The sequence below is a fragment of the Vipera ursinii genome (genome assembly GCF_947247035.1).
Source record: "Vipera ursinii genome assembly, chromosome: 8".
Classification (NCBI taxonomy): Eukaryota; Metazoa; Chordata; class Lepidosauria; order Squamata; family Viperidae; genus Vipera; species Vipera ursinii.
Genome location: NC_139519.1, coordinates 5,102,969 through 5,127,545, shown reverse-complemented (window position 1 = coordinate 5,127,545; position 24,577 = coordinate 5,102,969). Strand labels below are relative to the sequence as shown.

General features: G+C 44.0%; 1 protein-coding gene across 1 annotated transcript; it reads left to right on the top strand.

The window, feature by feature from the left end:
* Positions 1–10,625: 10,625 nt before the first annotated feature.
* NEURL3 (neuralized E3 ubiquitin protein ligase 3) lies at positions 10,626–21,620 on the top strand (the record flags this gene model as incomplete). The annotated part of the gene is made up of 3 exons (XM_083368355.1): positions 10,626–10,674; positions 20,061–20,558; positions 21,349–21,620. 3 exons carry the CDS (start codon positions 10,626–10,628, stop codon positions 21,618–21,620), a joined length of 819 nt encoding a protein of 272 aa, XP_083224481.1.
* Positions 21,621–24,577: the final 2,957 nt, after the last annotated feature.

Genomic DNA, 24,577 nt, shown 5'->3' with positions numbered 1-24,577 from the left:
TGACACCCCTGACTTAGAGCCTGAGAGCTAATAAGCAAAGCTTAATGTGAAAGTTGGAAGAATGTAAAGGAATGTAGAAGCAGTGTTATATATTCAAAAGAAGGGGCTTTTCCAAATCTCCTAGGGTTGCACTTCTGTATATTTTGAAGAACAAGCTCAGATAAGACATGCTGTAAGGACCTGCCTCAATCAGTCCTCCCAAGAAAGCAGAACTCTTGAAACGGACATCATTTCAAAATCAACTTTTATTGGGAGATGTTGACAGCAGGAATAGAAGGCAGAATCCGAGGGTTTCCCTCGCAAATCAATAGGTCAAAAGTAACCCCACTCCAGCTTCCATCCAGACGGTTCAAACAGGCCAATCTGCAGGTTTGAAAATACTGTGGGAACGGGGCTATAAGGCGCCGCTTCCAAGGCTGTTTGGTCTCTCTGTTCTGCGTCTTCCGGACTCAGACATAAGGCAGATGGCCGGAGGCACTTTCCATTCTCACCCCAATGGAGAAACATCAAAGAGGAATAGAGCAAGGAACAAAGCAAAAGGAAATACACATCAGTGACCCCAAGCTTCCCCCTCCAACCCCAGGAGAATGGCAAAACCCGAAAAGAACAAGAAACCCCATGCCCATAAAAAGACTGGGTTCTGACACATGCATTACAGTGTGGGAAGAATCCAGAGAAAGTAATATTTTGGGGAATATTACAAAGGGAGAATACATTTCCCCAAATGAATAATGGAGAAGATCCTTTCAGCGTGACCTTAATACCTGGGAAGATTCTGGAAAAGATGATCAACCAATGAATCAGCGAGCACCTAAAGGCAAACAAGGTCATTACTAAAAGCCAACATGGGTTTGTCAAAAACAGATCATGCCAGACAAATCTTCTTGCATTCTTTGACCAAAATTAGTGGACCAGAGGAATGCTGTGGATATAATTTACTTGGACTTCACTAAGGCATTTGATAAAGTAGACCGCAATCTACTACTTGATAAGATAGAAAAATGTGGGTTAGATAGCATCACCACCAGATGGATTCGTAGCTGGCTGACAGGCCGTACTCAGCGTGTGGTCCTCAATGGAATCGCATCTACATGGAGGGAAGTGGGTAGTGGGGTGCCCCAGGGCTCTATTCTGGGCCCAGTGCTCTTCAACATCTTCATCAATGATTTGGACGAGGGGATAAATGGGGAACTCATCAAATTTGCAGACGACACCAAGCTGGCAGGAATATCCAACACTCCAGAAGACAGGCTTAAGATACAGGAGGATCTGGACAGACTTGAACACTGGGCGCTATCTAACAAAATGAAATTCAGTGGTGAAAAAAGTAAGGTTCTACATTTAGGCAAGAAAAACCAAATGTACAGGTATAGTATAGGGGGTACTTTGCTCAATAGTAGTAACTGTGAGAGTCCTAGTGGACAATCACTTAAATATGAGCCAGCAGTGTGCTGCAGCTGCCAAAAAGGCCAACACAGTGCTAGGCTGCCATTAACAGAGGGATAGAATCAAGATCATGTGAAGTATTAATACCACTTTACAATGCCTTGGTAAGGCCACACTTGGAATACTGCATCCAGTTTTGGTCACCACAATGTAAAAAAGATGTTGAAACTTTAGAAAGAGTACAGAGAAGAGCAACAAAGATGATTAGGGGACTGGAGACCAAAACATATAAGGAACAGCTGCTGGAATTGGGTATGTCTAGTTTAATGAAGAGAAGGATGAGGGGGGACATGATAGCAGTGTTCTAATATCTCAGGGGCTGCCACAAAGAAGAAGGAGTCAGGCTATTCTCCAAAACGCCCGAAGGCAGGACAAGAAGCAACAGATGGAAACTGATCAAGGAGAGAAGCAACCTGGAACTAAGGAAAAACTTCCTGACAGTTAGAACAATTAACCAGTGGAACAACCTGCCTCCAGAAGCTGTGAATGCTCCAACACTGGAAGTTTTTAAGAAAAGACTGGACAGCCATTTGTCTGAAATGGTGTAGGGTTTTCTGCCTGAGTAGGGGGTTGGACTAGATGACCTCCAAGGTCCCTTCCAACTTTATTATTATTATTACTATTACTAGTATTAGTATTAGTATTATTAGTATTATTATTATCCCTCCCCCCAGCCAGAAAACTCAGCAGAAACCAGCTTTTAGAAATGCAGATGTAATAAGCCATTCTGGAAAGTTGGAGCCAGGAAGTTAGAAGCTGATGAGATTAGGAAGACAAAGACCCCTAAAATCTACATACCCCACTCAAACTCTAAGGACAGGAAACATAATAGGATTAACCCACCAATACCAAAAGGGCACATTCAGACTCAGGTCAAAGTACATGACACAGGAAATACAAAGCCTCAAACAGGCTCAAACAACCTCAGAAGCCCAAAAAGGTATAAAAACCCACCTCTCCCAGCTACAGGTGGTCACTTTTCACAGAGCCATGCTTCTGTTTGGCTCTGCCCTTCAATAAACTACAACCTTCTTTCTAAAGCAGTCTCCATTTTGTTTATTCCCTGCTTGGACTGGACCCTGATGAAGACTTTGCTTTCAACCACAGGTTAGGGTGCTACGCATGTCAAGGAGGTCACAACTGATTTCCAAACTCTGCACTCTGCCCTCAAAGTGCCTCTCTGTGGCTTCCTTCCACCATCCACATTTTGTGCAGACCATGTCAAACAAGTTAAGCAGTTCAAATGAATGCAGGTTTATTGCATGCTAATGCTGGCTACAGGAACCTGACTTATTAGTGGTCAAAGAGATAGATAAGAGCCAATGGAATTCAAGGTGGGCTGGACTTAGATCTCTTGTGTGCACCAGGGGACTGATCACGTGCTTGACTCTTCCCTCGGGCTCAGCCTGGTCATCTCCTATAGCCCACTTTGAAATTCCTCTGGGGTCGCTGGAAGCAAAAGTTGGACTTTACAGAAGTGGGGGAAAAGGCCATAATTTATGAACCATAATTAACATGTTTACTGGAACAGATATAATGATAAAACAATGTTTAGTCATCTGTATGCTATCCTATGACAATACCCAGCAGAGCAGTTGAGTTTTATATTAAATTTCATCCTTCAGATACAAAATGTGCCTCTTCCTACAAATATTATATCCAATTGTATGATATTGTATGTTTTATAATATTGTATATTATTTTTGCATCAGGTGCGGTGGTCATATGGAGAACTTTTATTCATTTCCCTTATAATATCAGAGAGAAAAGAAAAATAAGTAGTGCTGAGAGAAATACAAATTTAAAAGAATATAGAAAATATATCCTGATAGAAAAATAGATATAGAAAGAAGGGGAAGGGTTAAAACAATATTTTGTATTATTAATATCTTCTGGAAGGGACATGATGGAATTCTAACTAAGCAGACAATCTGCAATTAAATCAAGAATTAAAATGTAGGAGTTATACTGTAAGTAAAATGGAGTGCTGTTTCATATTTTTCTGACCCTGAACTAACTTCTCTGTGGTTTCCTAATCAGAGAATATTTGACACTAAAATTCAGGGGAAAACAAAATTAGGAACAAAAGAAAAAAACCCAGGACCATGGGGGGAATCAATGATGATCAAAATTTTACAATCCCATTTTTCTACAACTCAGGGGACTTTCACCCTGGTGCCATGTTCTAAGGTGGCATTTCTCAACCTCAGCAAATTGAAAACATGCAGAATTCTCCATCCACCCAGTGAGAAATTATTGCTTTAAGGATGAGTGAGTCTGGATCCCAATGAACCTCTCTCACAGGTGATTTAAGCCGGGGATCCCTAACAATTGCCCCTGCAAAATTAGGGATGCTGATGCTTATGCAGCAGCCCCAAAACCATCCCTATTCAGCAGCAAATTTGGGTGGTTTTTTTTAAAAGTAGCTGCTATAAACCTACAAAAAGCATCCGATTCAAAATAAATGTGAAACCAAAATGGGAGTTGTTGCTTTAAAAATAAAACACGGTTATGCTTTTTTTTCTGAGCTGTAGAAGAAAATGTAAATAGAAAAGTTCTATCTTGCCAAACAAAATAATTTTGCTCACAGGGAAGTCACACAAATCTATTTATTTCTCAGGGGTGATAGGTTACAACACCACAACATATTTTTTTTAAAAAAAAACAACCCTGTTTTAAGCTGTATTCCTGTAAGCGGCAGGTCTTTGGAAACCTCTAGTTCACTTTCACTTTCTAAGATAAGAGAGTATACAATATTTGCATAGTTGCCTTTTTGGCGGTCAAAGACTTTCCACTCCTGGAAGGTAAACTAAGTTTAACTTCTCAGAAAAAATTGAAGTTCACTCAGAAAGTTTGGCAGCCCTGCCCATCTGTATTTCCCCACCTCTTCCTGTTTCAAAGGGATCGGAGCCAAACTTTCCAGATTACCTGGTGACCCTCACTTTCTTCTTAGAAGAATCCACTCCATATTCCTACAGTATAAGCGCAGGTAGTCCTCAATTTACGTCCATAACTGAGCCCCAAATTTCCAGTTGCTAAGCCAGACAGTGGTTAAGTGAGTTTTGCCCCATTTTACAATCTTTCCTGCCAGAGTTGTTAAGTGAATCACTGCACCTGTTAAGTTAGTAACACGGTTGTTAAGTGGATCTGGTTTCCTCTATTGAGCTTGTCCGAAGGTCGCAAAAGGGGATCACGTGACCCCGGGACACTGCAATGGTCATAAATATTAAACCAAGGGTGCCTTGGTGGAGCAGTGGGCTAATGCCTCCTTAAGTAACACCAGCTGCCTGCAATTAGTGCAGGTTCGAGTCCCACCAGGCTCAAGGTTGACTCAGCCTTCCATCCTTCCGAGGTAGGTAAAATGAGGACCCAGATTGTTGGGGGCAATTAAGCTGACTTTGTAATAATGCCGCTTGGGGTGTGTGTGAAAGCCCTAACAAGCAGGCATATACATAGAATGAAGGCTACTGCTAAGCTTGTAAGCCGCCCTGAGTCTTCGGAGAAGGACGGGATACAAATGGAATTTTTTTTAAAAAACGGGTTCCGATCCAGTGAACATGGAAATGCTGCAACAGTCCTGCCGTAAGTGTGAAAAATGGTCATAAGTCATTTTGCTCAGTGCCACTGTAACTTCGCATTGTCATAAACGAATGGTTGTTAAGGTCGGGAACTACCTGTAGGCCATTGGCCTTCAAGGCTGACGGTAATGTTCACGTTTGAAGTAAATTTCCAGCATGGCAGGGCCAGTGCCTTTGCAAATAAGGTTAAAAAAAAAAGTCCACAAACCTGGTGACTAATTTCCGTCAAGGTTAAGTACATGTTCACTTTTTCAATGAAAAACAGTCCGTGTCCTTTTCAAACAGCAGGATGAAGCTAGCTCAAATGCCTACATGGATTAGTGGTTTCCGAGCTTAAACATAGCACAATGAAGTCATGGCCATTGCGTTGTTCTGCTGGATGCCCAGATGATGCCTTCATCTCACCCCCAGCCCAGGAGCGAAGCAGCCTTAAACTGTACTAGCGAAGCCACACTTGGAAAATAGTGTGTCCAATTCTGTTTGCCACAATACTGAACAAAAAAAACACACAGAGACCCTAGAAAGAGTGCAGAGAAGAGCAACAAAGATGATTAGGGGTCTGGAAGCTAAACCATAGAATGAACGGTTAAGGGAGCTAAGGATTAGGGCACAGGATGACTGTCTCTCAGTACTTGAGGGACCGCCACTGAGAAGAGAGGCTTGACTTATTCTCCTGAATAGCACCTGGGGACAAGACAAGAAGTAATGGGTAAAGGTAAAGGTAAAGGTTCCCCCGCACATGCATGCTAGTTGTTTCCAACTCTAGGGGCCGTTTCAAAGCCGAAGAGCCAGCGCTTGTTCGAGGACGTCTCCGTGGTCATGTGGCCAGCATGACTGGACGCCAAAGACGCACGGAACACTGTTACCTTCCCACCGGAGTGGTCCCTATTTTTCTACTTGTATTTTTACGTGTTTTCGAACTGCTAGGTTGGCAGAAGCTGGGACGAGTAACAGGCGCTCACTCTGTTACGCGGCACTCGGGATTTGACCCGCCAATCTGCCGACCTTCTGATCGACAAGCTCAGCGTCCTAACCCACTGAGCCACCGCGTCCCTATAAGTAATGGGTGGAAGCTCATTAAAGAGAGATTCTAAGGAGAAATTCCTGACAATTAATAATGGACCAGTTTGCTTCCCGGAGTTCTGGAGCTCTATTGCTGGAGGTTTCCAAGAATAGACTGGACAATCATTTGTCCAGGGTGGCATAAGGCCTCCTACCATGGGCAGGGAGTTGGACTAGAAGACCTTCAGAGTCCCTTCCAGCCCTATATCCTGTAATGCTGAGATTAAGGTAGAATTCTCCACCTTATTTTGATCCATCTCAAAGCCAATGAGAGCATCATGTGCCTAGCCATAACTTGAGGACTTGGGCTGACTAGTCCATCTCTAGGAAGGAAGTTAAGGCAAATCACTTCTAAAATCTTGCCAAGAAGATTACAGGGACTTGCCCAGTTGTCCGGAGTCAATATTGACTTGAAAGAACAACATACAAAAAAATAACTTGGGGAAATTTAATGTGCAGAAATACCTTGCAGATAAACTTATCTTTTACTGTTTTGCTTTTGATTTGAACAAAACTTTGGTCTGTTGTTCAATAGCCCTCAACCTTTAAAGGATTGTTCCTTTTAGTCAAAAATAGATAATAGAGGTCCTTCTTTCTCATTGGGAAAAATAGGTAAAAGTCAATTAAAAGCTTTCAAAAGAAGAAAAAAAATCTTACTAAGACAAACTAAGCAACTACTAAATGTCTAATTGGCTTAAAGACTGAATCGAAAGAGGAAAGAGAGATTTGATTAGAAAGCTAATCCATTCAGAAGAAGAAACTTTTGGCCATGTGGCTAGACCTCAGCAACATTAAGTTGTGTGGTCTTCAACTCCCAGAATTCCATGGGGGTTGACATCCACACATCTTAAAGCTGCTGAGGTTGAGGAACACTGGTTTAAAGTATTAAGAGTCAATTTATTTAGAATTATTTGTTTGATGCGATTGGCATCCAGACTTCTGAGATTAACTTCCGAAGCTTGTTCTTTTATCTGCAACATGACATCTTTTCTATTTGATGGATTGGTAACACCGTTTCTCCCACTTATCACCATTGCAACATCCCCACAGGCATGCGATCAGAATTTAGGTGTGTGGCAACTGGCAATTACCTAGAGTAGAATACTGCTGGAAGGGACCTTAGAGGTCTTTTAGTCCAGCTCCCTGCTCAAGCAGGAGAACCTATACCATCTCAGACAAGTGATTGTCCAGTCTCTTCTTAAAAACCTCCAGTGATGGAGCGCCCACGATTTCTGGAGGTAAGCTGTTCCACCAGTTCATTGTCCTCACTGTCAGGAAGTTTCTCCTTAGTTCCAGGTTGCTTCTCTCTTTGATCAGCTTCCAACCATTGTTTCTTGTCTTGCCTTCTGGTGCTTTGGAGAATAACGTGACCCCCTCTACTTTGTGGCAGCCCCTCAAATACTGGAATACTGCTATCATGTCTCCCCTATTTCTTCTTTTCTTTAGACTAAACCCAAGTCCTGCAGCCGTTCTTTGTATGTTTTAGTCTCCAGGCCTTTAATCACCTTAGTTGCTCTTCTCTGCATTTTTTTCCAAACTCTCAACATCTTTTTTGTGATATGGTGACCAAAATTGGCTGCAGTATTCCAGGTGTGGCCTTACTAGGGTTTTATAAAGCGGTAATAATACTTTGCGTAATCTTGATTCTATGCCTCCGTTTATACAACCCAGGATTATTCCCAGGGGGAGGGCGTTCTCTGTGGGTGCGCCCGTCCTTTGGAACGAACTGCCAATGGAACTTCGGACTGCCCCCGACCTTCGCTCGTTTCGCCGGGACTTAAAAATCTGGTTGTTTGAATTGTCTGGCCTGGACTGAGGGAAATTAAATTAAATTAAATTAAATTAAATTAAATTAAATTAAATTAAATTAAATTAAATTAAATTAAATTAAATAATTAAATTAAATTAAATTAAATTATTAAATTAAATTAAATTAAATTATTAAATTAAATTAAATTAAATTATTAAATTAATTTTAAATTTCAATTTTAATGTTATCTTAATTTTGTGGGCTTGTATTAATTTAATTTTATTTTATTCTCTCTTTTTGTATTGTTTTTAACTTGCCCTGTGAAACGCCCTGAGTCCTTTGGGAATAGGGCGGTATATAAATTCAATAAATAAATAAATAAATAAATAAATAAATAAATAAATAAATAAATAAATAAATAAACTGAACACTCAAATTGACTGGCACTAATGGTTGACACGGGTTGCTGCCAGCATCCTAGGTATAAACCAGGTATTATTATTATTATTATTATTATTATTATTATTATTATTATTATTATTATTATTATTATTACTATTATCATCATCATCATCATTATTCATTAAACATGAACGTCAGTTAACTGAACATTAAAATTGACTGGTGCTGATGGTTGACACGGGTTGCCGCCAGCATCCTAGGTATCAACCGGGTATCTCCTTAAAATGGAAGATGTTCCGAATAGCGCAGTTTTTTTGTAGCTTTGCTGGAGTTATTGCAGGAAGCTGCAGTTTCTTGATGTATTTTGTAAAGTTTTGGGACATAGTTCCCAGTGCCCCGATGACTATGGGTATCACCGTTACACGTTTCATCCATAATCGCACAGTTTCGATGGCCAGGTCGCGATATTTCATAATTTTCCCCAGTTCTTTTTCTTCGACTCTGGCATCTCCTGGTACAGCGATACCAATCAGCTGTGTGCTTCGGTTCTCTACAACTGCGATATCTGGCGTGTTGTGTTCCAAATGGCGATCTGTCTGTATTCGAAAGTCCCACAAGATCTTCACCCTCTCATTCTCAACAACTTTTTCCACCCTATGTTCCCACGACTTTTCGGACACAGGCAAGTCATATTTTTTACACAATGCCCAGTGGATTAGTTTAGCAACTCGGTCATGTCTACCTTTGTAATCAGTTTGCGTGATTTTGCTGCATTCACATATTAGATGTGAAGCAGTTTCAACTTTGTTGTTGCAAAGTCGGCAATTTGGATTGTCAGTAGATTTTTGTATCTTCGCTTTCATGGCATTAGTTTGTAGTGCTTGTTCTTGAGCAGCCAGTATTAAGCCTTCCGTTTCTTTCTTGATGGTTCCCATCTTAAGCCATGCCCATGTCAAGTTGTTATCACATTTTCCTTCAATGTTTTTCAAATGGTTTGGTTTGGTTTTCCATCTATTTAATCTGTCATCCAGCCATTTTTCCTTATATTCTGCCTTTGTTTCTGTTATTTTGATAATGCTCTCTGTTTTCACAGCCTGCAGCAATTTTTCTGTACTTTGATTCACATTCAAACTTCGTTTTTCTTCTTCTACAGTTTGGTGGATTTGCAGTAGCCCTCTGCCCCCTATTCTTCTTGGCAGGTACAATCTGTCAATGTCACTTCGTGGATGTAGAGCATGGTGCATGTTCAAAAGTTTACGCATTTTCCGGTCTAGGTGTTCCAATTCGGCCAATCTCCAGTTGATAATTCCAGCTGGGTAGCGTATCACTGGGACTGCCCATGTATTAATGGCTTTAATTATATTTCCAGCATTCAGCTTTAATTTTAGTATTTTGCGGACTCTTCTGATGTATTCCTTTTGTGTTGACTCTTTGACTTTTCCATTCAAGATGTTATCTGCTTCCAATATGCCCAGGTATTTGTAACCGTCATCCTTTGCTAGTGCTTTCATAATACTTCCGTTTCCCAGTTCTATTCCTTCTATTTTTCCCATTTTTCCTCGTTGCATGGATAATATAGCACATTTTCCAAGTCCAAAGTCCATTCTGATGTCGCTGCTAAACAGTTGAACTGCGTTGAGTATTGATTCAAGTTCAGTGTGGCTTTTCGCATAGAGGACCACACCTGATAGCTGTCCAGACCCAGCCACGGGTTGTTGTTTTTGTTGTTGTTGTTGTTATCCATACTGTAGCAAGGCTGAAACTGAGCTGCAAATCCTGGACAACCCACTAGATGGCAGCAATGTGTTGGTCATGCCATCTAGTGGCCCTTTAGTTTTGGGCTAGAAGATATTGTAACTTCCTTGTGAGGAATGTGCCTAACTACCTAGGGGGCGGGGAAAAGGTAGCAAGCATTTGGTAGCAATACTAGAGGGAGCAGCAGAGCACCCACAACTTCCACAACTTCTGAAAGTTTCCATCAGTCAGACTGCTGAGATGAGCAAAGGCAGGGAGCAGTTCGTTCATTTGGGCAAGAAGCCAGAGGTAACAATGCAAACCGGAGATTTCAGATTTCAGAGCTAGAGAGAGAAAGAGAAAGAGAAGCTGGAAATTCCCTACTACAACAACAAAAGCTGTGTCTTGTGACACTCAAACACACATCCCCAGAAACCTCGGAGATGATTAATGTTTAACTCACAAGGGTGCTGCATAAAACAGCTTCCTTCCTTTCGGTTTGAAGCCGAGTTTTTGCTGTTGCTCGGAGAACCTGGAACGTTGCTTCTTCAGCCTGGTTTAAGGGAAGGGAGAAGCAGCTGTCCAGCAACCAGCTCCCCCAGCCCAGCCCAGCACCGCACAACACAGCACAACCTAGCCCAGACCCACCAATCATGGGAGCCTGCCTTAGTCCCTCTGATGACGGTAAGGAGAACCTTCCAGGTAGCTTTCTGGACACAAGGTTGGCTTGCAAGGTTTGTTTCAGCCAGCTTGGAAGGGAAGTACTCAAAATTATTTCTGAGCATACACTGAGCATCTTGGCTCTGAGCACCGAAGCTCCGCCGCCAGCCTTCTTGCAACTAAGCGCTATAAATATTTTAACGCTAGAGATAGGCAGCAACTTGCTTTCAAAGTCATTTTAAAGCATGAAGCGGCAAATGTCATAGAGGAAAAGCAGTTGGGTGATGGATGCTTCCCTTGAACTCTGTGGATATTCTCCATCAGCCAGATCATGGATGCCTTCCAAAAAGGAAACAGATTTTTCTTGATTTTATGGCATGAAAACGTTCTGCTTCTCATCCAAGAAGCTTCTTCTTCAGTTCTTCTTTACTTCTTCAGAAGAATGTCTTCAGAATGGAAGAAGTTTCTTGGATGGAGAGGGGAAAGTTTTTCAAAGAAAAAAACAACCAGTCGACAAAGTTGTCTTTTGGAAAAAGCACCCTTGGGTGCTATCCTGGAAGGCTGATGTAGGACCTCTACATTGGGGATAGCCTGCCTGAATCCTAGGGGGCTGGTGATTGGGAGAGCAGAGTAGGCTTGAATGTGGATCTTTTAAGAAGCAATTTGACAGATCTGGTGATCTTCACCCAACTCAATAAAGTAAGAATCCTGTTTTTGATGAAGCTAAACTGAAGAAGCTGGACATCTCCAGGTGTTGGTGAAAGACTGCCTCTCTTGTTCTTGGTAGTTGGTCATACTGGTGTGGGGCGTCCAACAACATCTGGAGCACTGCAGCTCTTCTACCCTGTCTGAAGGATCTGATAAGTTCATTTGTGAGGGATAAGCTCCCATCACCAGGGCGAGAGAGAAAATCCAGAGGGCCTTGGCTTCCGGCCTCCTAGATGTGTCTCCCTGGCTGTGGTCATGATCCAGCATCATTTGGGGGCTTTGTCCTAACCTAACCCAAGACTTTTATCCAAGGTTGCAGTCTGGGAATGAACAGAAATGATGATATGGAGGACTTTTTCTCAGCAAGGACCGTCTAAATCAGGGGTGTCAAACTCAATTTCATTGAGGGCCGCATCAGCATTGTGGTTGCCCTCAGGGGGCCGGGTGGGTGTGGCCATGATGGGCGTGGCCTACTGGGTGGGCGTGGCTAGAGTGCGTATGGCCTACTGGGTGGGCGTGGCCAGCTATACATCGTTGGCATCAAGGGTGCCTATGGGGACCTGGGCAGGAGTGGGACAGATCTGAGGGTCTCTGGCAGAAGGAGGGTCTCTGGGCCAGGGCCAAGGCAGTGGGGGCCGTTCCCTCACTGTTTCCAGGATGGCTTCACGGGCCACATGGAACCACTTCGCGGGCCGGATCCGGCCCCTGGGCCTTGTGTTTGACATGTCTGGTCTAAATGAGTAAGAATGCAGTTCCCACAATTCCTTGCTTGGATGATGGAAACTGCATTCCAAATCATCTAGGAGGGATGGTGGCAATCAAGCAATGCTTTTGGTGCTTATAACTTCCCACAGAGTGTTCTTCATTCAGGAATGAAAACAGGATCCCTCGTTTACACTTTTTTCCCCTTGCATTTTGGGTATGAATTGCGTCAAGGGTTTGACATAAAAACCAGAATTAAAAGTTTAGGTCAGTGTCCCTGAGGTCTGATGCAGAGGCTAAGAAGGGCCACTGTTGTGCTGGGAAACCTCTGGTTTAGTGCATGATCATCAGGGTTCCTCTCTGAGTTTGGTTGTTTTCTACGGAAACCAGGTAACGTCATCAGCGCTATAGTGTATAAAATATCACTGCTCTAGCACTGAAGATGTTACCTAGTAGTTGGGTCATGAAACATCTGCAACAAAACAACCAAGCTCAGAGAACACCAAGGACCACTCCTTTCAACCTTGAGCTACAAATATTCTTCCTTATTGGCATGATCATCATTTAGATTATTTTGTGCCTTTTCATTTAGATTACGTTGGGCTGGAGTATTCACCCATCCTGGGACCTGGGCGCTAGAAGATAAAAGACACGCGTGCAATGAAGTTAGATTGGAATCAGAATGCCCACCAACTTCTCAAATTATATCTGGAGGGCAGGTGGCAGAAAGGATAAAGGTGGCTTCTTATCTAATCAGCAGATACATAATGTTGCTTTAGGCCAGAGTCCAGTTTGGTGGACTGGCGGGTGGGGCAAGGGACGGTTCTGTTGCGAGTGGTGGGGAAACACCTGCATAGAAGCGCAGCTCCATTTGCACAAGTGGCAGGCATGCGCCCCTGCTCTTCATGCAAACGGAGCATGCCAGCACATGCTTGCCCACTGTTTGCATGAGTGGGGATGGTTCTGCGGCCAGGTTCTAAGTGGCTCAAGGCCTGGGGCGTTGGGGACCCCTGCTTTAGGCTGAGCAGTAGGAGCCTAGCCTCGAACAGTGTTTTTCAGTACTTGGCTGGGGAATTCTGGGAGTTCAAATTGCCCAGATTGAAAACCACAGCTAGGGAAAATGGGAGGTAGAGACCCATACACGTGGGGAGAACAAAAGAGGAAATTGTAGTTCCTCCCTCAAAAATTCTACAAAGCGTCATGGGTGAGGAGAGAATGACCACTCATAAGTGACCCTGTGACAAGAATCAGATGATGGATCTGGCTTCTATGGAGAAACAGTCAAGGGGATGTAATTCCCCATCGGGAATTTGAGGCGATGACAACTAAGGAGAAACTTCCTGACAGTGAGAACACTTAACCAGTGGAACAACCTGCCTCCAGAAGCTGTGAATGCTCCAACACTGGAAGTTTTTAAGAAGAGACTGGACAGCCATTTGTCTGAAATGGTATAGGGTTTCCTGCCTGAGCAGGGGGTTGGACTAGATGACCTCTAAGGTCCCTTCCAACTTTACTATTATGATTGTGCAATACTCTGAACCACAAACTACCTTATAGTTAGCCTCCTTTTGCAAGCAGACTTGGAATGTTAGCAGCTGAGTGTGCGTGCTTCATTCTGAGTTAGGACTGGTGTTCTGTACCAGCCTGCTACTGGCCCTGCAGAAAAGGCAGGGACAACCCCTTTTACAAGAAGGCAAGAGGCTGGAATTAAGCCTGCCAAATTTATTGATACAAAAACAAACGGAACAAGACACGAACCAAGAAACAGGAGCTTTTCAAGCGGTTGCCTTCAACAAACCAGCCCTCCTACGCATTCCCCTTTTATACAGTTCAGGGCGTGGCTTCTCTCTGCCTCCTTCTGAGGTGCCCCATTGCCTTCCTCTGTTTACTCCTGATTGACTGCCTCCTGCGTCGGGCGTCCTTGAACAGGGCCAGCTGTGGGTCATCTTCATCCACGCTGTCAGGCTCACACAGCTGGGTCTCCGTCGTGACCAGGTGGGAGGGGCCTGGCTGAGGGCTCTCATCAGCAAGATCTTCAACCCCCTCAGCAAGCTCTTCAACACCCCCCTCCTCCTCTGAGTCGTCCGACCCAACTGCCGAACCCACAGGCTGACCCTGAATCACAACAACTGGGCACTAGTTAAAGTAAGGATCTAGAGCCCAGTGATCTATTTCAGAATTTCTCTGGTCCTAGACTAGTTAAAGAACTAACTAGTTAACATGCTCTGAGCAGAACAACTGTGTGGGATTCTAAATGTCCTTTTCAGGGAATGTCAATGGGGAAAGCAAGCTTTGATTTCTCAACAGACAGGAGTTGCGGACTTCACAGAAATGGTCTGCTGGTTGAATGGGCTCACTGCTAGAATCTCCTGTCTGAGCAGGGGGTTGAACTAGAAGACCTGCAAAATCCCGTCCAACCCTATTATTCCATATTCTGTGCTGTTTGTAGATACCAGGACTGTTGGGTCCTGACCTGTCCATTGGTTATTGTTTAGCTTTAAGACTCTGGAGAAGGCAGACATTCAAAGCTCAAAATGAGGACCCAGATTGTTGGGGGCAATAAGCTGACTTTGTAAAAATGTCGCTTGGGGCCCCCCGAAAGCCCTAATAAGCAGGCATATACATAGAATGAAGGCTATTGCTAAGCACATTGGTTTGTGCTTTAAATTGTAAGCTGCCCTGAGTCTTCGGAGAAGGGCGGGATATAAATGGGATTTTAAAAAAATCACAATGGCTCTTTGCATGTTTTTCTGACCCCCTACTGTAAAACCTATGTTAGCTTTTAGGGAAAGACAAAGCAACGCATTCCTGAAATGAATGCACAACATTCATTCCTCCACTGAAATAAAGGTCTGTCCCAAAGAAAAGGAGAGTCAACCTATTTTCCAGAGCACCAGAAGGCAAGACAAGAAATAATGGATGGGAACTAATCAAGGAGAGAAGCAACCTGGAACTAAGGAGAAACTTCCTAACAGTGAGAACAATTAACCAGTGGAACAGCTTGCCCTCGGAACTTGTGGCTGCTCCATCACTGGAGGTTTTTAAGAGGAGACTGGAAAACCGCTTTTCTGAAATGTTTGAGCAGGAGGTTGGACTAGCACAGGGCTTTTCAACCAGTGGTACGGGTACCACCTGTGGCACATTGGCACCTGGCAGGTGGTACGCGACCATCCTAGAGAAGTGGTAGCGCGGGAGGGGAATGAGCTGAACCAGTGGCAGCACCGCACAAGCCTGAGCGAGAGACGGCTGGAGCGGCAGGGCTATCAGGGCTCAGCGGAAGCGCCAGGATCAGCACCAGGCTCCAGCTGGAGCTCAGCGCTGATCCTGGCGCTTGTGAGCCCAGAAGAAGCACCGATCAGCTGGAACGTTGCAGCATCTCCAGGGCCTTGTGATTTACATTCAGATGCTTGGCAACTGATTCATATTTATGATGGTCACAGTGTCCCAGGGTCATGTGAAGTGACCAAGACCTGCTGCAACCACCCAGCAGATTGGGGGAGGAATAAAAAACCAAACACCCCTCCATCCCACCCCCACTGCCAATCCTCAACAGAAATGCTCACAGCAATGAAAACCTCGGACAGGAGGAAGAGCACAACCTGGCGGGCAGGCAGGTGTCTTGCTCGGCTGTGGCTTGGCGGGCACTTTTTTCAGTGCCATTGTAACTTTGAGCAATCACTAAGCGAACTGTTGTAAGTCGAGGACTACCTGCACTTCATCACTTTTTTTTCCTTTTTTGGGGTCATTAAGTTTTTGACACCTTGCTAGGCGACTGGTGGTACTCGGATGTTGCCATATCCTAAAAGTGGTACAATGGGTGAAAAGGGTGAAAAGCCCTGGTCTAGCAGAGCTGCAAGGTCCCTTCCAACTCTGTTATTCTGTTGTTCTGAATAAGTTTATCTATGGCCTGGATTTCTGGCACCAAGAAAGGGTTCAAATATGTAACCCCCTAACCTTGGCTTGAAAATAACTCCTTTAGCAAATGCCTATTTATTGGGAAACTAGCTCTCCTTGCACTTTCAGTGAAATGTCTCTGAGAGAATGAAAGTGAAAGTAACTCAGTGACTTATTGCCTCTAAACACACTCCAGGTTTTTTATTCCTTTCTAGACCCAGGCGGTTTCTAAAATTAATGCTGAATTTTGCAAACCCACCAAAAGGCACATTTTGTGTTTTGAGGTTGGATAGTTTTTTATTCCCACACAAGGCTTAATCTTGTTTTATCTCCATATGTATAAACTTTAATCCTTTATCGATGTTTCCCTTATCTGCAACAATAAACTCATGCAAGGCTGGCAGAAGATCTGAAAATGAGAGCCTTGTACAGTTAGAAACCTTTTGCCAACTGTAGGGCAGCTTCCGGTCTCCACCCACCAAACCTGTTTTGCTCTCCCAGGGAGCTGAGCGCCTTGAGAAGGTGCTGAGTGCTCCAAGGTCAACATGTTCAAAGTTCTTCCTTAGTGTCCCAGAAAATCAAGTATGTGAGGATTTGCAAGCTCTGCACTCATGCTGTTCATGTGGGCATCTCTCTGATGTCCCCCAATGTAGTTAAACAGAACCTGCACTGCCACGATTCCTCCATCATTAGGGTAATAAAACCTTGAGCGTAGAACATAAATTCAAATAACTTTATTGCGGTCATTAACCAGAAGCAAATAACACAGAATCAAAGGGCCAGAGCAGACCTCAGAGGTCTTCTAGTCCAACCCACTGCACAAGGCAGGAGGGCCTTATGCCATCCTGGTAAAATGGTGTCCAATCTCTTCTTGAAAACTTCCAGTCATGGAGCACCCTTAACTTCTGGAGGCAAGCTCTGCTGTCAAAAAATTTCTGCTTACTCCCATGTTGGATCTCTCCTTAGTCAAGCCCCTCTTTTCTGTGGCAGCCCCTTAACTACTGGAAGACAGTTATCACGTTCCTCTTAGTCCTCCTTTTCAATAAGCTAGACATATATATATACCCTTCTGAGATTCGAACCAGGGCTGATTGCATATGAGGCAGTGTTATTTGCCTCTAAGCCACAAGGTCTCTCTCGCTCTGTTAGCTTTTTTTCTGCAAGGGAAGATATGTTTCAAATGTTAACTATTTAGATTACCTTGCTAGGCCCCAAACATGGAGCAAATCTTTATTTCCTGTTTTCAGCCTATCTTGAAGGCTATCGAACAGGCAGTAGTCACACCGGACAATTCATATATTTGTGTAAATTACTAACAAAGAATTAAAGGGAAACTGAGATGCATTTCTGACTCTTTAGTCGTCCTCAGCCAGCCATACCCTTCTGAGATTCGAACCAGGGCTGATTGCATATGAGGCAGTGTTATTTGCCTCTAAGCCACAAGGTCTCTCTCGCTCTGTTAGCTTTTTTTCTGCAAGGGAAGATATGTTTCAAATGTTAACTATTTAGATTACCTTGCTAGGCCCCAAACATGGAGCAAATCTTTATTTCCTGTTTTCAGCCTATCTTGAAGGCTATCGAACAGGCAGTAGTCACACCGGACAATTCATATATTTGTGTAAATTACTAACAAAGAATTAAAGGGAAACTGAGATGCATTTCTGACTCTTTAGTCGTCCTCAGCCAGCCATACCCTTCTGAGATTCGAACCAGGGCTGATTGCATATGAGGCAGTGTTATTTGCCTCTAAGCAAATAAGCAAATATATAAAGTTGGCCCATAAGAAAGGCAGAGCGCCAAAGAATTGAGGCATTTGAACTATGGTGCTGGAGAAGACTCCTGCGCGTCCCTTGGATTGCAAGGCGATTAAACCAGTCACTCCTAGAGGAGATCCACCCTGACTGCTCTTTAGAAGGCCAGATCCTGAAGCTAAAACTCAAATACTTTGGCCACCTAATGAGAAGGAAGGACTCACTGGAGAAGAGCCTCATGCTGGGAAAGGTGGAGGGCAAGAGAAGAAGGGGATGACAGAGAATGAGGTGGCTGGATGGAGTTACTGAAGCGATAGGTGTGAGCTTAAATGGACTCCAGAAGATGGTAGAGGACAGGAAGGCCTGGAGGAACGTGGTCCATGGGGTCGCGAGGGGTTGGACACAACTTCGCAACTAACAACAAGACATATATAGCTCCTTTTAGCTTCCATATCCTTTATCATCTTTGCTGCTCTTCTCTGTACACTTTCTAGGGTCTCAGCATCTTATTTGTGCTTGTGGTGACCAGAACTTTATTCAGTATTCTTCACTAGTATGGCATAAAATATATCTCCTAGCATTTGGTAATGGTTTTCAAGGCCCTACATGGCATGGGTCCGGAGTACCTCGGGGATCACCTGCTGCCGGCGTCAACTTCCCTCCACCCTGTGCGTTCCCACAGAGAGGGCCTCCTCAGGGTGCCACCGGTCAGAGAATGTCGGCTGGTGGCCCCCAGGGGGAGGGCCTTCTCTGTGGGCGCCCTGGCCTTATGGAATCAGCTGCCGGTTGAGCTCCGGATGGCACCTGACCTTCGCTCCTTCCGACGCGGTCTGAAGACCTATCTATTTGAACAAGCCGGCCTGGCCTGATGGGGGATGTGCTGGGGTTTTTATTGGGGATTTTTATATTATTCTACTGTTTTTAGCTCGGGCTCTTATTTAATTCTTTTTTTTAATTTTTGTATTCTGTATTTTTATATGTGCCCTGTTCACCGCCCTGAGTCCTTTGGGAGAAGGGCAGTATACAAATATAATAATAAATAAAATAAATAAAATTAGGTAGCAGCTTCAGCATCCTGAGCACCACAGCTTTGCATTATGGATCATTCTTGGATGATTTGGGGCCGGTCATTATCTATTTAATCCCAATATACCTCACAGTAGGGGATGTCCACAGGATATGGTCAAAAAAGCCAAGGTAGCAACTGCAATGATGTGATGAAAGCTTCAACTGGGTTTGTGTGTGTAAGAGAGAGACACACATAAAAAGAAGTGAGGCTTTGATGGTGTGGTTTGCACATCCCCCTTGGCTTTTCTGACATACCTGTGATGGAATGTAATCAGGAGGTGGTTTCCCAAGAGGAAGGGATACATTCCAGAGCAGTAGGAGGCAACTCAGTTGAGATGTGACGGGTGAGATAAAGGTGAAACCAGCTCCTCCATAATAGTTCCATGAGTATATTCTAGATACAGATAGCAGAGACTACAAGTTATTTCTCTTATATAGTTATGCAGGCTATTTCAACAAAGACGATTAGGAACTGGAGGCTAAAACATGTAAAGAACGGTTGCTGTAATTGGGTATATCTAGTTTAATGAAGTGAAGGACTACAGATGACAGCAATGTTGGATTTTGCTTGTCTGAAGGTTACAGAGCCTTGGTGGAGCAGTGGGCTAATGCCTCCTTAAGTAACACCAGCTGCCTGCAATTAGAGCAGGTTCGAGTCCCAACAGGCTCAAGGTTGACTCAGCCTTCCATCCTTCCGAGGTAGGTAAAATGAGGACCCAGATTGTTGGGGGCAATTAAGCTGACTTTGTAATAATGCCGCTTGGGGTGTGTGTGTGAAAGCCCTAATAAGCAGGCATATACATAGAATGAAGGCTACTGCTAAGCTTGTAAGCCGCCCTGAGTCTTCGGAGAAGGGCGGGATATAAATGGAATTAAAAATAAAATAAATGTTCCAATATCTCAGGGGTTGCCATAAAGAAGGGGACGGGGAGGTCAAATTATTCTCCAAAGCGCCTGAAGGCAGGACAAGAAACAATGGATGGAAGCTAATCAAGGAGAGAAGCAATCTAGAACTAAGAAGAAAACTTCCTGACAATGAGAACTATTACGGTAATCAGTGGAACAACCTGCCTCCAGAAGTTGTGAATGCTCCAACACTGGAGGTTTTTAAGAAGAGATTGGAGAACCATGTGTCTGAAATGGTATAGGGTTTCCTGCCTGAGCAGGGAGTTGGACTAGATGACCTCCAAGGTCCCTTCCAACTCTATTATTCTGCATTCTTTATTGATGTAAACAGGTTCCTTTGAGGCCTTCTACTCTCCCTTCTTTCTACGATTATATTAACGATGATTCGTGTCTCCACAGAATCGGATGGTTGTCTGGAAGCGTCCTACAGTCCACTCTTCTTCCATCCTCACGTCAAGGGATCCCAGATTTTTATGGATGAATGTTGCTCTACAGTGAGCAGACTAGACACCTTCCATGATGGTATTGTCTTCTCCAACCGACCCGTGGAGCTTTATGAGAAAGTGACTTTGAAAATCTTACAAGAAGACCAGCAGTGGCAGGGTGGCCTACGGGTGGGCTTCACCTGGAAAGACCCTTGCCTTCAGCCTGGTGGCTTGCCTCCATTTGTGTGCCCAAACTTGGTCATCCAAGGGAAGACTTGTGCGTGTGTTTTACCAGATGAATATATAGCAGAAGGCTCCATTATCAGCTTCTGGGTGGACCACCAGGGCTGTGTTTTCTGCAGCATCAACCTTGAGGCTGAAGGCTCCTTCCTCTTCAAGGGTGTCTCAGTTGAATCTCCTCTTTGGGCTGTTGTGGATGTCTATGGAAGAACCAAAGCAGTCCAACTTCTCGGTAAGCAACTGCAGGCTGGACAATGTGCGGCAGGTGTGACTTTTTTTCTTTAAGGGCAGAGGAATTCCTGTGGCTGAGACATTTCTTAACTGTGTGTTGTCCCATTCGACAACTGTTGGATTTTGCTTGTCTGAAGGTCACAGAAGGTGATCACATGACCCCAGGAGGCTGCAACCATCATAAATATGAGAGAAAGTGAGTTAAGATGGTTTTTCATATTTATAATTATAGCAGCATCCCCGTAGTTACGTGATCAAAATTCAGATGGTTGTCAACTGCCTCATACTGGTATTTATGATGATTGCAGTCTCCCCGAGTCATATGATCCCATTTTGTGACCGTCAGACAAGCAAAGTCAACGGGGAAGCCAGATTCACTTAACAACCGTGTTAGTAAACTTAACAACTGCAGCGATTCACTTATCAACTGTGGCAAGAAGGGTCGTAAAATGGAGCAAAACTCACTTAAGAACCATCTCGCTTAGCAACAAAAATTTCGGGTTCAATTGTGGCCGTAAATCAAGGACTGCCTGCAGGATATTTATCTTCCCCTCTTTCCTTAAACTGGGGGACAGAATTTCCATTTTATACTAAAGTGATTGCGCAGTAACAATGCATACACAATCTGTAAGGCTTGTGGGCTTCAAGCATGGGTGTGGAAGCACACAAGGAAACAAAAAGTGGACCGGACCACGATGGCTCTGGGAGTTGAAGTCCACGAGTCTTAAAGTTGCCACGTTCGGTTGGCCACCTGTTTTAAACTCCCCCGTGAAATATTTATGCCTCTGCAGATTCCCCCTGCCTGGGGTTCCAAGAAGTAGCGGAAGAAAGCCCTGCGGAAGATTGTGTGGTCTGTTGTGCGTCTCAGGCCAGCACCATGATGTTCCCTTGCTGCCACACCGGCTTCTGCTCCAGCTGCTCCTTGAAGATTTTCAGCACCAGCAGCCGCTGCCCTCTCTGTCGGGAGAAGGTGAAGAAAATCCTCCGGATCTCCATTTTGGCAGAGAACGAGGGCCTGCCAAGCGGGGTGGGGAAATCAGAGAGTATCAGTTCCCTGCGGTGACAAAACGTGCGCCGCTGCGGTGCACCTGAAATATGTCAGTCCTAGTAGGAAAGGGCAAGGATTGGAAAGTCGAAGAAAGCAATCGGGAAGATCAAAAAAAAGGGGGGGAAGGGGGGGAAAGCAGTGTTCGGTTAGAAGGGATAGAAGCAATGAATAAGGATGCTAGATGGATGAACGATCTGATTGCTGAAAGGACTAGAGACGCACAAAAGCCGAACGTTAGGATGTGCGAGAAAGCAGCATCCCAAAACTTTTCGCTTTTAAAAAAAGGTTGCGGTCCTCACACTCGCAAGCTGGCACGAAGTTGACAGCTTTGCAACTTACTTCCAGGACTTTCACCACCCCTGTCTGCTCTCAGAACAACAAGAATTAGGGGAAGGGCTTGTCGAAAATTTCTAAGGCTATGCCAGCCATCCAGAAATGTTATTAGCCAGGGAACTCTTCCTGGGCAAAAGACAGTTCACAGGTTAACCAAAACCTTTGGAAATCTGCTTAAATCTGCTACCTGTCTTGGCTTCCTTGTGATAGTGATGTTGCCTGAGAATGAGAGAATTTTATCTTTCAGAGAACACAATCTTATTCAACAAAACAGCTGCGGCCTTCGGGAAGAGGGGGGGGGAAGTATGACCAGGCTTGTAAATAAACAGCATTGCAAGAACAAACAGTCGAATTCCAAACTTAAGGAGTCACCAGAGGGAGCAAAGAGACATTAAGAGAGGAATTCTTGAAAGCCAAAAAACTCTTATTGTTTCTGCTGCTCAGTGAGATGGGAACTCCTTTTGCAGGAAACATCTGGAGATTTAGGCCTTCAAGACCAAAGACAAAGGGATAATTTCCTGTTAGTTCTTGTTACAAGATCAAAATCAAACCGTCTCGAAGTTGGCAGGGCCTATACCAGGGGTAGGCAACCTTGGCTCTTTTATGACTCGTGGACTTCAACTCCCAGAATTCCTGAGCCAGCATGGGGGAACTATGGCCCCCTCATGACTCGTGGACTTCAACTCCCAGAATTCCTGAGCCAGCATGGGGGAACTATGGCCCCCTCATGACTCGTGGACTTCAACTCCCAGAATTCCTGAGCCAGCATGGGGGAACTATGGCCGCCTCATGACTCGTGGACTTCAACTCCCAGAATTCCTGAGCCAGCATGGCTCAGCTTGGAAACATCTCCCTTTCCCCTCAGCATGGTTGGCTCAGGAATTCTGGGAGTTGAAGTCCACGAGTCCTAAAAGAGCCAAGGTTGCCTACCCCCGGCCTATACGTTGAGTATGTTGAAAGCTAAGAGGAAGACGACAAACAAACAAAACACCTCTTGCAATCTTAGATGATTAAGTTTTGGCAGAGGTTTCTTCACCAGAGGCGCTGTGTTAAGTGTGTACCTTTCGGTCTATGAAGGTTGCAAAACTGGTGCAAGCTTTCTGATTTTTCCAGGACCCTTTCGGCACAATCCAACCATCCATCATAGCTGCGTCATATCATGTCATAGGCTAAAACAAATTGGGTCCTGGCCTTATGTGAAAATCAAAGTTTGCTCAGAAGGACAAATGAGGAAATCCCTCATCCTCTCATTTTGAGAATTTTTTTTAAAAAAATCATTTATTAAACTTGAAACAGTTCCATCTTCTGAATGACACAAATTTCTTAATAGAGTGGGGTAGGTACACGGTGGGTACTGATAACTTTCTGCCTTGGAAGAAAAATGAATCACAATTGCAATTGAATTGTTTTCAATCTGCTCTTAAAGACACAAGTCAGAACCAATTTTAAAAAAATCAGTAACATAATGCTCTAAGGCAGGGGTGTCAAACTGCCGGCCCGCGGGCCGGAGTGTCACGGAGAAACTGCGCCCATCCCATTTTCGGCAATGGGAAAAAGTTCCGATACGTCACGCGACGTCACGTGACGTCGTGAGTTTGACATGCCTGCTCTAAGGAATTCAGAATAGAAACCATTGGAAATGTAAAGTATTTTAGAGTAGATTTGTCTAAATGGCAAGAAATCAACCTATATCATCGGTTTCTGTTAATGATTTTTTTTGTACTTGCTTCTCTGTAAAAATCTGTAAATTCTAGAAAGAATTTGTAATAAACCATGGAGATACCACCCTCATTGTTTCCCTTAAAAATGATATTTATGAGTATAAAGAGGTGATGTTCAAAGATGTGTAACAGGAAATGTGGAAAGAAAGAAATCAGAGAACCAGTTTCTTTAGCAGCCCATTTCTAACAATGGTGATCCAGTTATTTTTGAGGAAATTGCTAGACAGGAGGTGAAGGCAACGCTTTGACAGCTAATATTGCATTGTTGAAAGAATGTGCTTGAAAAGCTCTGGTGCCCATTTTTCTGGGTGATCCAGAATAAAAGGTGGAGAAGAGGAAACCTGTCTCCTTTTTCCTGTCCTAATCATCCTGGAGATGCCTGACACATTCTTTTGCCTTCCCTACCAACCAGTAAAAAGGATCCCAAAGGATCTCAAAGGTCTGTGTGTGTGTGTGTGTGTGTGTGTGTGTGTGTGTGTATCAGAAACCACTTCGGTGTGGAGAATGGAAGGGATTTCCCCACAAAACGACTGAAAGAAGTAAAAAAAAAACTTTTATCAGACTTAATAGAAAAGTCAAGCGTAAAACTGGATGAAACGCTTGTACTAAACTAGGCAGAGCAAAACCTTGGTCGCTCCTAAAAAGCTGAGCGGTTGAGCCTCATCGAAGGAACAAGAAGGTGCTCAAAAAACGGTGCCGTAAGCCAGAGGTGGTAACCAAACCTTATCTAACTCGCAAAAAACTTTCTAGAGAACCAGGTTGTGTGCCAACTAGTTAAGCTACCGTGCCATTTTTTAAAAGATATTAGGTCTTAAAATGTAGTGGCCGAAAAATAAGAAAGCGTCTGTAAAAATAGAAAAAATAAAATAAAATAAACCCCAATATCTAATACCCTTGAGTAATCAAGTCGTACTGGCT